Source organism: Lampetra planeri, chromosome 28, assembly GCF_965212315.1.
Source record: "Lampetra planeri chromosome 28, kcLamPlan1.2.h2, whole genome shotgun sequence".
NCBI lineage: Eukaryota > Metazoa > Chordata > Hyperoartia > Petromyzontiformes > Petromyzontidae > Lampetra > Lampetra planeri.
Window position 1 is genome coordinate 8,213,027 of NC_136134.1, and position 12,005 is coordinate 8,225,031.

The window sequence follows — 12,005 nt, forward strand, 5'->3', positions numbered from 1 at the left end:
GGGGCGCTGATTTATCGTGGCAGAGATGGGGGGCGTCTGTTCCGCCGTCGCCCGAGAGGGAGAGAGAGAGAGGCGCCAACGTCGAGAGCGGCTGGTAGCGGCGGTGACTTGACGCGCGTCTTCATACCCGAGTTCCGATCGTGAGCACCTCCGATTAGCACGGTTGGCTACATACGATGCGAAAGAAGTTATACATACTTAAGTGAGCGATTGTAGCGAGCGTACGCACTTAATTTTGCAGTACTTGTGTGTGTGTGTACCTGGAGTGGTAGTGTAGCCCTTAGCGCGCTGCACCAAGAAACCTGGCGACCAGAGTTCGATTCCCGCTCACGACCAACACCAAGTGAAGGTTATCTCAAGCGGTCCTGGGCCGCCCCTAGGTCGACTCAGCCTCAAATGACTACCTGGTGCAGTGTGTAAACATCGCCACTGGGGAGACAAAGGCGGCCGGGAGTGGTGTTGGCCACCCATTCCATCCTGTGTTATTCCGGCTTTCATAGGTGCTCACTAACAGCACTTGCCCCAACAGTCTGTTAAGGCTATACGGGAGATCGTTGTCTTTGTGTGTACCTGCACATGTGTGTGCTGTTCACACAACAGACAACGGTATAACGCACTCCATCACAACACACGCTATCACAACGCACATCGCTGTAACTACGGCGAGCATACGGACTTAATGCGTGCGTCGCGTCTCCCTGCACTTGACATCCGAAAGCGCGTTTGTCGTGCAGCACAGACGATGTACATAACGGCACGCGTCATCGCAACGTATACCAACCAAAGCACCCGTCGCAGATACGCATCATCACGGCACGCACAATCGTAGCACGTAGCATGCGCTTCGTGTCTTAACCGTAGAATCAACACGCGCAGATGCTTCCACGCAGCGAGCGGCTGTTTTCGCAAATCAATGCCAATGCATCTCTCTCTCTCTCGCTCTCCGCCGCCGCGTGAACCATTGCTCAAATAACTTTTTGGTGTTTTGATTAATTTCCAAGTTGCCAAACCCGACTCGTTTTGGGCCGGCGCAACTCTCTCCAAAAATTACAATCAACAAAGCTCTGCTACTTTTAACCCACCCCCACCTCCCCCCCGAGGTAGCATTGGCCAGAAATTATTCCTTGAAAGAGGCCCCGACGGCCATTATGGGGAAAAAGAAAAATCGGCCCCGTTTGCTGACACTCACAGCACTCTCTTTTCCCCCCTCCCCGTGTGCCTGACTTGGTTTTACGGGGCCGACTGCCCACTGGCTTTTCACCGCGGTTAATAATTATTGCTCGCGAAACTTTAATGGCGAAATTATTTGTCGACAATTTTTTATTTTTTTTTGCTTTTACTCTCAGTCGAGTCCGACGATTGGCCCGCGCCCGTGGGCAACTCGTCGCAAGCACCGAAGCGCGGCCTGACTGTTGATGCGAAACTAACCGAGTCCGTATGACAGACGCGGACTGAGATAGTTAGCTCACGTTATCAGAAGCTGCGAAGTGCCCTGAGGAAGGACCACATCTGGCAATTAGCTAGTGTGTGTAGAGTATATAAACATTATTTACCCAAGTCCATCGATTTGGCTGGGGGGGAATTCCAAGACCACACCAAAATGGTCTGAGTGTTTGAGTTAATGTTTTCCTACTTTGGCTGACCAGAACTGAATCACTCAACAAGAAGAGACCCGATTAAGACTTGACTGCAATTTCACAGATTACCGTCGAACCAGACTGAGTGACTAGAATACATGAAGGACATCTACCGGAATGTAACACTGTGGCTTTTTACCGCGAGAGAGAGCGCCCCTTGGTGCCCTGGAGGACACCATCCCCCACTAGGTGTCACCATTGCCACGCGCTCCGCACATTTCTTCCGAAAGAACCCTTTTTGTACCGGCTCATCAGTCATAGCGAGCACCGGTTCAGAGAGAGAGAGAGTCTCTTGATCGTACAGCGCTCGCCATATAAAAAAAACCCACACCATAAAATACCTCCCTCCCTCCCCTCCCGAAATAAATGACTGCGTCGGAGAAAAGTAACAAAAGAAGCATTTTTCACGCGAAAAAAAGTTCCGAGTTTCCAGACGCGGATTGTGCTCGAGTGGCCACAGTGTCCCCTTTGGATTAATTTGTAGATATTTCCTGTGCAAGACTTTGCCTTTGGTACTCTTCAACCACAGGCTGCGTCGGAGCCCTCTTTACAAATCGTTGGTTTCCTATCTCGTCACTTCCAACATGAAAGCAGTAATATTTGTTTCTATGTTTTTACTCTTTCGGAGCGCCTCGGATATTTGTTCAAGAAATTACTTTGTGAAACCGCACAAATTGAAAGGAAGTCAACCACGAAATAAGTAATGGGGAAAGTGGTTTTTTTTACCAAATTGGTTCACTCATTGTTAAGGGCACCACAATGTGTACCGCTGGAGTTTCCAATGCTCGACTCAGCTTTTGGAATCCTTCGTTTTAATGGGGTCGTTGAAACACGTAGGATTTAACCTGCGCTCCTAATGGATAGGATTCAACGTTGTCCATTAACTTTCAGATGCTTCAAACAAAACAAAAACGTGTAACAAGTATGATTTGTAATGAGAGCTTCGGTTTTGTTTCCCCCCCCCCTTGATATTGTCGGGCTTGCTGGTAAGACATGGAGAGCTGGCACGTGACTCGTAGCCACAGCACACAGGAAGCAAGGAGGACCCTATCCAGCAGTGGATATACCATTGCCGGGGAGAGGGGAGGGAGGGTATGAACGGACGGACGGATGGTTACTTCCAAAGGACGTGCGTGTTTGCCAGGGATATAATATGAACATGTTTGCGTAGACAAGTCCAAATTAGATTTGTAAAAATATTGTTTACCGGCAACTCTTGTTGTACCCATGGTAAAACACAGGAAGGCGAGCAGAGTCAAGGATATAGAACGCATAGGGAAAGAACCAGGAACGGGAAAGGGAAGGGAGGAAGAAGAGGAGGAGGGAATGGGAAATGAGAGGAAAGGGGTGGAGAAGGAGCGGAGAAATGGGACTAAAGGGTCAGAGGAGATGAGGATCGGGAGGAAGAGGCTGCGTCGGGTCCTCGATGTCACTGCTACGCGGAGCGGCTTCTGTTTAAAACATGTTCATGGGATTAGACGGATATATGGGAGCATTATTGTATAAGATTCTCATGGATAGGCTTGCCTTGTAGTCTAGTGTACGCCGATGATCGCTACTCCAAGCCGGCCTACCGGCATTCCAGAAAATATATGGGGTGAGAAATTAAGTCCCAGAGTGTGCACCATACGCCTGGAACATCTTACCTTTGTGCAACAATGTTTCACTCTGATCCCGCTTCGAATTCATACGCAAATGTGCGAATTGCTATTGTTGTTTATCAGTACAATGTTAGAATAATTACCTCTGCATGTGTTTGTCAAGGTCCCTGTTATAAGCTAAGCTTATTCAAACGGACGTGATTATTATGGATTCTGTGCAGTAGATAGTTAACCTTTACAAGTATTTAAAGCCAGATTAGAGCCAACTGAGACACTGTTTGTCAAGGTAGACGTGACTTTTGTGAGGATAGTATTATTATCAACAAACGTATGGCATGAGTGATAATAAGCCACGGCTCTTAGCGAATCCAACTCTGGTCTAGGCCTCCCCAAGCCGTATCTATTTGTCGGTCGCGAGGGTTTCTTTGACCATACTTCACCACTCTGGTGGTTTAGTGTGGGTTGGTGAAGAAAGGTGTGGGGAGGGGGGATGGTCGATAATGACCGGTTCCGTTAAATACTCCTCTGTGATGTTAGCCGTGGCCCCGGAATCGAACTCAGGTATAGCTGGGCTGCATAGGTGAACGTGAACGCGCAAATGTAACCAACCCCCCCCCCAGCCGCCACCACCACGCAAAGTCCAACTACAGTACTCTTAAAGCGTGTCTGCATGTCTAAGACGCTCCGTCGTGTTTGCGTGACAGTCTGACGACGACCACGACAGATCGACATGGCTTGGGTGTTGTGCCTTCGTGCACTCTACGAGTCTCTGATAAGATGGGGGCATGGGGGGCATTTGGGCACAGCGGGGGGGGGGGGGCACAGCAGGGGGGTGGCACAGCGGGGGGGGGGGGGGGCCGGGGCAAAGCGGGGGGGGGCATAGCGGGAGGGGGGGATACTATTGGGGCGAGAGGGGGAACGGAAATTGGCTCAAACCAGCCCGGCGTGCAGCGAAGGGCTAATGGCTTAACACAACAATAATAACATTAATCGCGCTTGAGAGCTTTAGAAGAAGAAAGAAAGAGAGAGAGAGAGACGCCTGGCGCAACACCGAATACACGCACGCGCGCGCGCGCGCACCCTCTCTCGCTGAACGCTCCCTTCGCGAGTTGTACCTTGACTGGCCGCTTTCAGCGCGGGCCGGTAACAACTGGCTCTGCGGAGTAACCACGAAAAATTAACCCGTAAAAACAAAGTTTTTCACTATAAATCCTTTATATGCGTGGCGGCTAGAGTCCTCTCGTCCTCTGGCTTGAGATGGCTGCCACCTATGGGTCAGATGATTGCCTGCCACCATTAAGCAATTGGTAATTAAATATAATATTTTTTTTCCTAAAAAGTGTAAATATTTGGAAAAAAAATTCACGAAAATTAATTGTCACGCACAACGAGCCTGTGTGCAAAATGTCAGCTCGATTGGATCACGGGAAGTGGGTTAAAAAACGACCGAAAGATTTTCACGGTCGTAAGAGCGCAAGCAAGCAAGCAAGTGAACTTAATATAAAGGATTTAAAAAGGTAGGGGTGGGGAGGGGGGGGATTGGCTGCGTTGATTAAAGTGTTACCGGCACACCAATTCCTGTGCCGCGTCGAAATCCCGAACGGAGTTCATTCGGTAGCATGTTTATTAAAGACCGCTCGCCCACAAGGGAAGGAGGCGTGGGGAGAGAGGGGGGTAGGGGGTAGGTGGTGGTGGCCGTTGTCTCATCAAGAACCGCTGACTCGAGTCCTCCCTTCCGCTCTTCCTCTCTCGCGATGAGCCGTATACCTCGAGCTGATTTAGCGCAGGATAACGCGCGTCTGGCGTGTGTGCGCGCGTGTACGTTGCGACTTGTTTCGCGCCGCAGTAGTAGCCCGCGGGCAACCGCGCTAATCTGGAGATGCCGTGGGCGGAAGGACAACAAACTCGACTCAAACAGCAGTTCCGTGAATAGGGTTTACAAAACGCGCATTGGCGTACGTTTTGCGAGCGAATTTGCGCGCGTACATTTAGCGCCTGTACTTCCAATATATACCGGCTACGCATGATACGAAACATATACACGGTATAAGAATCTAGCTCATTGCAGGTTCCCCTACAAAGCGAACGTTTTGTCCGCATGTTTGAAAATCGACCACAACTTGCTGCTTCGCGTCTTGTTTTAATGCGTAAAAGATAACAAAAAACCGCGTGAACGCAGCGCACGTTGCAAGCCAGCGCACGTGTTATGTGTACGGCTTCGCCACACGAGAACGGGTTACTAACACTCTGCACGCATTCAACACGAGTCGCGTCTAACGCGCAGCCGGTCATCGCACGCGTGGTCCCGCTGCCTTTTGCCTAACGAATGTGTTGGCACGCGTACGCTTCGCGCTGTTCAGACTCGTTTAATGTGCGATCAAATCTAAATCTTTCTATCGCTTCCCCCTTGTAAAACACGACACACACACACACACAAAGTCGCCGAAATACTCCAGCGGTTTCGCCCCATGTTGTTTCGCGTGTCTCTCCTGCGATAGCTTCACGTCGGGTTTGTTAGAACAGAAAGGCGAATAATTTCAAGAATTGACATCGAATTAACGACGATGACGCCGCGTGAAAATGGACACGCGCGTTTTTGCCGTGTCTCTGTTGAACCGGAGAAGTGAAAGAGACGCCAATTAGAATATCGCGCCCGCGTCTCACGCGATCCCGAACGACACACACCGAAACCGGTAATTGCAATTCACGACCTCTCGCCAAGAAACTGCCAAAATATATTTTTTGTTATTTTTTTTCGTTACCCTATTTTAACTGCTTGCTTCTCCACCCCACCACCATCATCATCATCATCACCACCACCCTTTGTAGTCCTCGGTCACATTCGAAAAGAAAAACCATACCCTACCAAACTGTCACTTTTTGGTTTTAATGCTCCATTCGTTGTATATTGAAATATTAACTTTTTGTGGGCATAAATCCGATGGGTGAACCGCAAGCAGTGAATTGGAGCGGCTATCCGGGGTGCTTGTCTGTACGTTTTGTCAGCGTGCGTGTGTGTGCGTGTTCAGGTTACATGGGGCAAATAGTTCAAAGCGCCGATGTTTGTCCACAGACTTACACGAGCGTCAAAACAACGTTGAAAATGCCAAATATGTACATCATATATACATATACACGTGTTGATACAAACAGTAATACACGACGGCACATTACACGTTCTGCAATGTATACTGTTTGCACACGCGTGTTCACACAGGCACAAATCGCCTCCACACGCCGGGGCTGTAGAGGCGTTGACACGTACGTTGTTAACCCCCTAGACACAAAGGCGCGCATACAAACGGCAAGGCAATCCGATTTAGAACCACGTATATATGTAAATGTGCCATTTGTAATACTTTGCAAATGTCTCAAGCTGTTAAGCGCCGCATTAACGAACATTCAAACGACATGCTTCACCATTGCAATGTTGTGTGAACGAGAAACATACATCCACGTTCGGTCACAGCGTATTATCTAGTCAAATCTTTAAATTATACTAAGGTTATCTTATTCAAAAAATAGTTTCATAAAACGTTCTACAAAAAAATAAGTATATATAAAGTCGCTATTATTATAAACACCACCCCACACCGCTCAGTGCAGTATTAGTCACATAACGATTAAAACAGATGTACGGATAATTATGTTTACTACTGCAATTTGTATTATTAACCATCGTAAAGTTTTGTTTAATCTGTGGTTCTGTGCAATATCACCAGTCATTATCTATGATGTTGCCAAACTAAAATGTACGCTGTATGCTGTATCTCGATAGTAGATGTCGGTTACATGGGGATAAGCTGTGTACAACTATTCAACCATAAATAAATCGAACCGCATAAAAATAACATCGATTACTTTTTAATACCCCCCCCCCCCCACTCGCATTCACGTGCAGTTGATTCACTTAACGCTTGCAGCCGCTAGAGGCCGCTACGTCGCTACAATTCACGCCGACGTGAATCAATGTCGAATCGAATCGCTTACTTTGCATCGCGATCATTAAAATCGAGAAAAGCTCGGCACGTTGAGTCAATAACGCCGCTTTAAAAGTGACAGCTATATAACACGCGACGTTTCGGGCAATAGCCCTTAATCATAGCACATAAAATAATGATCGAATCGTTGGGTTGAAGTCGTGGGGTAGAGGGTAGTGTGTGGGGGGGGGGGGTGAAGACGCTGGCAGGAGTGAGTGCATTCACTACCGTAATCTCAGAATAACACGACACCACGTAAAGTAACACCCCCCCCCCCCCTCTCGATCCCACCACCACAACCTCCAAAAACAACGAGCGCGCGTCAAGTTACACACATCTGGCCACGTAGATATCCTCCTGTACGCGGTTAAGACGTTGATAGGACGCATCTCAAACAACGTTTGCTTTAAAAAAACACACACACACAACGGGAACGGTGTGTGTGTGTGTTTGGAAGGAAAAAGGTGCATCGTCCAATCGTGAGAATACGGTAGTAGAGTTGTGTGTGTGTGTGATGTTTCTTTTACCTTCTGATCAATCTCCACCGCTGCCAAGTTGGGCCGCCGTGTGGACGCGGCGAGCCTCACGTATTTGAGCCAGCTGCGCTCTTCGCTGTCCAATGCCGAGCCTCTGCACGGCTCTCCCGCCGAGGAGCCGTCCTTCCCGCACACGCCAGACGGCCCGTCCAGTAGCTGTGTGGCACGCGAGAGAGACGTGGTGGTGGTGGTGGAGGAGGGAGAGAGAGAGGAGAGAGATGTGGGAGGGATTATTATTGTTGCGCTGTGTTTTTCTCTCCCTCCCCTCCTCCCTCCCCCGTTACTTTCGTGACCGAATCGACCAGCGGCGAAGACGGCTTCCTTGCACCGCAAGTCCGGCTCACCCCCAGAGCGCGCAGTGGGCAAGCGACCGAGGCGCCGAGCGCGTGTCTCGCGGTTGGGATGACTTTGAGAAGCCGTTGTCGGCCACACAACAAGGGGGGAGCGGTGTCGCTGTGGTTGAGCGCAACCGCGTGCTGAACTCGTAGACACAAAGTTCGAATTGGCAGTCACGGGCGTTGATGTCATTGGGTGACTTCTTCACACCGATCCTCCTCCTACCCACACCACCACCCCCTCCCCTCCTATTCAACCCACAATGACGCAAAGCAATAAAAAAAACAGTCCCCTTTTAACACGAGCTGTTACAGGCCTTCATCCAGCAGTGGATTTAGCAAAGGGCTTTAGCTACGTTGCACTCATATGACCGACTGGCTGGGTGCGGAGCGGAGGCACAAATGGCTAGCGGCACTGCACTTGCAACTCAGCCAGCGACCTGAGTTCGATCCCCGGCCACTGCCGTTAATAACATCCAGCAGTGGAAGGGGGGTAGAGGCTACGCATTGTGTGACTGCGTACGCTAAGAGGCGTGCATAGAACATACGACGTTGTGAACATTTGAATTTTTAATAAAGAATGAGTGTATGGTAAATATAAATCGATATGTAGTATAAATATAAATTGCCAGCACTGGCTCAAAACGCCAAACGACCAGCAACAAACGGCGCTTGACTTTAGTGATAGACGCGAGTTTATACATTTCTTTAATTGAGCAAAAATTGTAATAACTTGAGAAAAGGTGGTGACGGGGAGGACTTGGGTCTAAGTCTGCTTAGGCCGAAGTCCTCAACAGCACAGCTTAGAGGAATCCATGAGTGGACATTACTTTTTTTTGCACGTTTACGCCACGAACATGCATCAAAACGCACGTCTTAACCAGGAACCCGTATCGGTTGCGTGAAGCGGTGCAATACAATAAAAATACGGCAGCTCGCGATGGCCAACCATACTCCTGTCGGGGTGTTTTTTTGATTAAGTACTCGCTCAAACAGGAAACGACAAACACAACAGTTGTTATAAGAGACTTGCACGGTAGCACTGCGTTACGTTGAAGCTGCTGCTGCTGCTGCTGCCCTCTGCAACAGCGATCTGGCGGGCGATATTAAAGGGCGCGTTTCAGCTGTTTGATCAGCTGATTCACGTATTTGTGTTGTCGTGTTAAAGATACTGCACTGGGGTTCCGTGCGTAGCGTGTGCTCCGGAAAGTAAGACGCACCCATCCCACACCCCACCAACTTGTTCTGTGTCCGATGTCAAAGTTATTTCGACGTCAACGTTAACCCGGATTATAAGTCGCGTCTTATATTCCGGATTATAAGACATTTTTCTCATTTATAAGACGGATCTTATAATTCGGAAAACGCGGCGTTTATCCGCTTTCCACGTACGCTACGAGTTTCATTCCTCACCCGAGGCTAATCACGGTGGCGTTAGAATTTGCTCGTTGACTCTCTAATGCTCCTAGGTCGACTCAGCCTTAACTGAGTACCGGGTGCGCCAGGCTTACGTATCAGCACTGGTGAGACAAAGGCGGCAGGGAGTGTGTTGTGGCCCAGTGATATCGGTGGTGTTTCGTATCGACCTTAATAGGAGCTCGCAAACAACGCTATAGCCTGAGAAGCGTTGCTGTTGTACTGCTACATATATACAAACATGACCAATTATAGTCATAGCATTAATAGTGTAATTGTTGAAATATGTTTACATTTATACTTGGTAAATTGTAAAAAAAAAACACATAATACCGAATACAGTTAACAAACTCATTAAAATTCTATATATATACAGTCTACATTTGCTACGAATGAAATCTACACAGCTAAGAGCGGCAATCATCCAGCAGTGGATTGCTCGTGGGTGATGCGTGTGATGACAATCTATAACGAAGACAAAGATTTCCCCCCCGTCTGGCCTTAAACAGGCTATGTGGAATAGTTATACATTTTAAAGGCTTCAACACGCAAGTTACTAACTCATTACTTACGCCACAATAATCGTTTTTGTTTTTACTACAGTCGGAGCCGTACTTTGAGACCCGCACGTTACAATGTGTCCACGTGTTCCCGTTCAAGAAGACATTTCTCCTATACAATGTAACAATATTTCTACCCGCTCCCCAATGTTCTTTGTTTTTTTTGGGGGGGGCGGAGGGAGGGAGGGAGAGGTTGGAATCATTACATTAGCCCACATTTCTCGAGCCAAGTTGTAATAACGCTTTGTAATAACCAGCGGTTAGCTAGCTCGTTACCCAACAACAACAACAACACAATCGGGTGCATGCGTTCGGACTAAAAGCAAAGCCGATCGCTTGCGCCTTGCGAGATTGTAAGCATATATAAAGTGTTTACAGTGCAGTATATATATGTACACAGAGGTTTAATTTCCCACTCGATATATTGCAGAACGCTGCAAAATCTGCTGGCTTGGAGTTGGAATTATCGGCCTAAGGCACTACCAATATCGGATACAGTACATAAAATAAACACGCATGCATAACAAGTCCTATATTATGGAATCCTATACTCATATCATCCTATGAGCATGAAATATAAGTAACATGAGGACAAAATTAGGCGATGTGGTTGCGTGCCAAAAAAACGAGTTCGGGACAATTCTTCAGGGCTGTGCTTGATTAAATCAGGCGCTGTGTATTTACTCAGTTTGTCGTGCTTCTGTGGAGTGAGCGTGTTAATGAGTTCTTAATACGTATGTTGAACTTCTGTCGCACCGTACGTAAGCAAGCCGTGCTAAACGAAGGGGGGGGGTGCTTGACTACATTAAGGGGGGAGGGAGAGTGGTGGCACAGTGGTTCAGACGCTGTGCTGTGAACCGAGTTCGATTGATTCCCGTGCCAAGCTAAGATCGGTGACGGGTGATATCTGAAACAATTTTTCTGGGCCACCACCATCACCTTACCCGTGCCGACTAGCGTGGTGAAGTATGGCCGAACGACCACCTCCGACACCAAGTGGGAAAACGATGTCGACCCTTTGCCAAATCAAGCGGTGGACTGGCAAAGGGTCGAAATTGTGCACATCATTGCATGAGATGAAACAAATCTACACGCTGCATGCTTATGATAAGAACATCGAGCTTGTTTATATTCGACTTTGTTGGGGCTCATCGGCAAAGGTCAGTCGGGGCTTGTTCAATGATTGCAGCGGAGTTGCCGGATGTTGTTGGTAAGAGCGCTCCTTGTACAAGACGGGATCATTTCAAAAGATACACAAGAACGAGACGTGTGTGTGTGTGTGTCATTAGAGTGATATTTATATCAGTTTCCTATATATAGCAATTACGTGTATATTTATTTTTCTGTTAAGAAGCAAAATTCATGACAAATCTGGTGAGCGTAATTAATTTGGTATAATTCGTTGTTCTGCTTAATCTTTATATGTGGCAGTTAGAGGTTGGTTTCGCATGCGCGTGATAATCTAGACTAATTTAAAACGATGACAGTGTTACTCTATGTGTGCTATATAAAATCCAGCACACACGTTGTCAGTGAAATGTTACTTTAGAACGAGACACTTTAAACATAAAACATCCATTAATTACCCCATCTAATTATCCTATCTAATTATCGAGCAGTAGATTTTTCACGTGCGGATTTTTTTAAGATGATGTACTGGCGTAACACACAGCAGTTGACTAAACAATATTCGTTGAGAGGTTTTGACCTATTTTTGACATGTGGTTTGCAATGCTTTTATTTATTTACAAACTTTAACACACGCCATATGCTCAGTAACACAAAAAAACAACAACGAACACAATTACAATTTGCCTTCCGTTGTGAAAAAAAATTCCCGACCACTTTGGTGCATGCGCGCGCGCGCGTGTGTGTATATATATGCTTATGCATATTACAAAGTGATCCATTTATAGATACCCCGTTGGTTTCTCATGACC

The 12,005-nt window shown here is 47.5% G+C and overlaps 1 protein-coding gene across 4 annotated transcripts in view; it reads right to left on the reverse strand.

The window, feature by feature from the left end:
- MECOM (MDS1 and EVI1 complex locus) overlaps window positions 1-12,005 on the reverse strand; it is a 318,166-nt gene that overhangs the window by 39,186 nt on the left and 266,975 nt on the right. For all 4 annotated transcript variants that reach the window (XM_078607787.1, XM_078607785.1, XM_078607786.1 and 1 more), the window contains exon 4: window positions 7,746-7,910. In XM_078607787.1, the coding sequence (XP_078463913.1) occupies window positions 7,746-7,910 (165 nt within the window). The remainder of the gene's footprint in view (window positions 1-7,745; window positions 7,911-12,005) is intronic.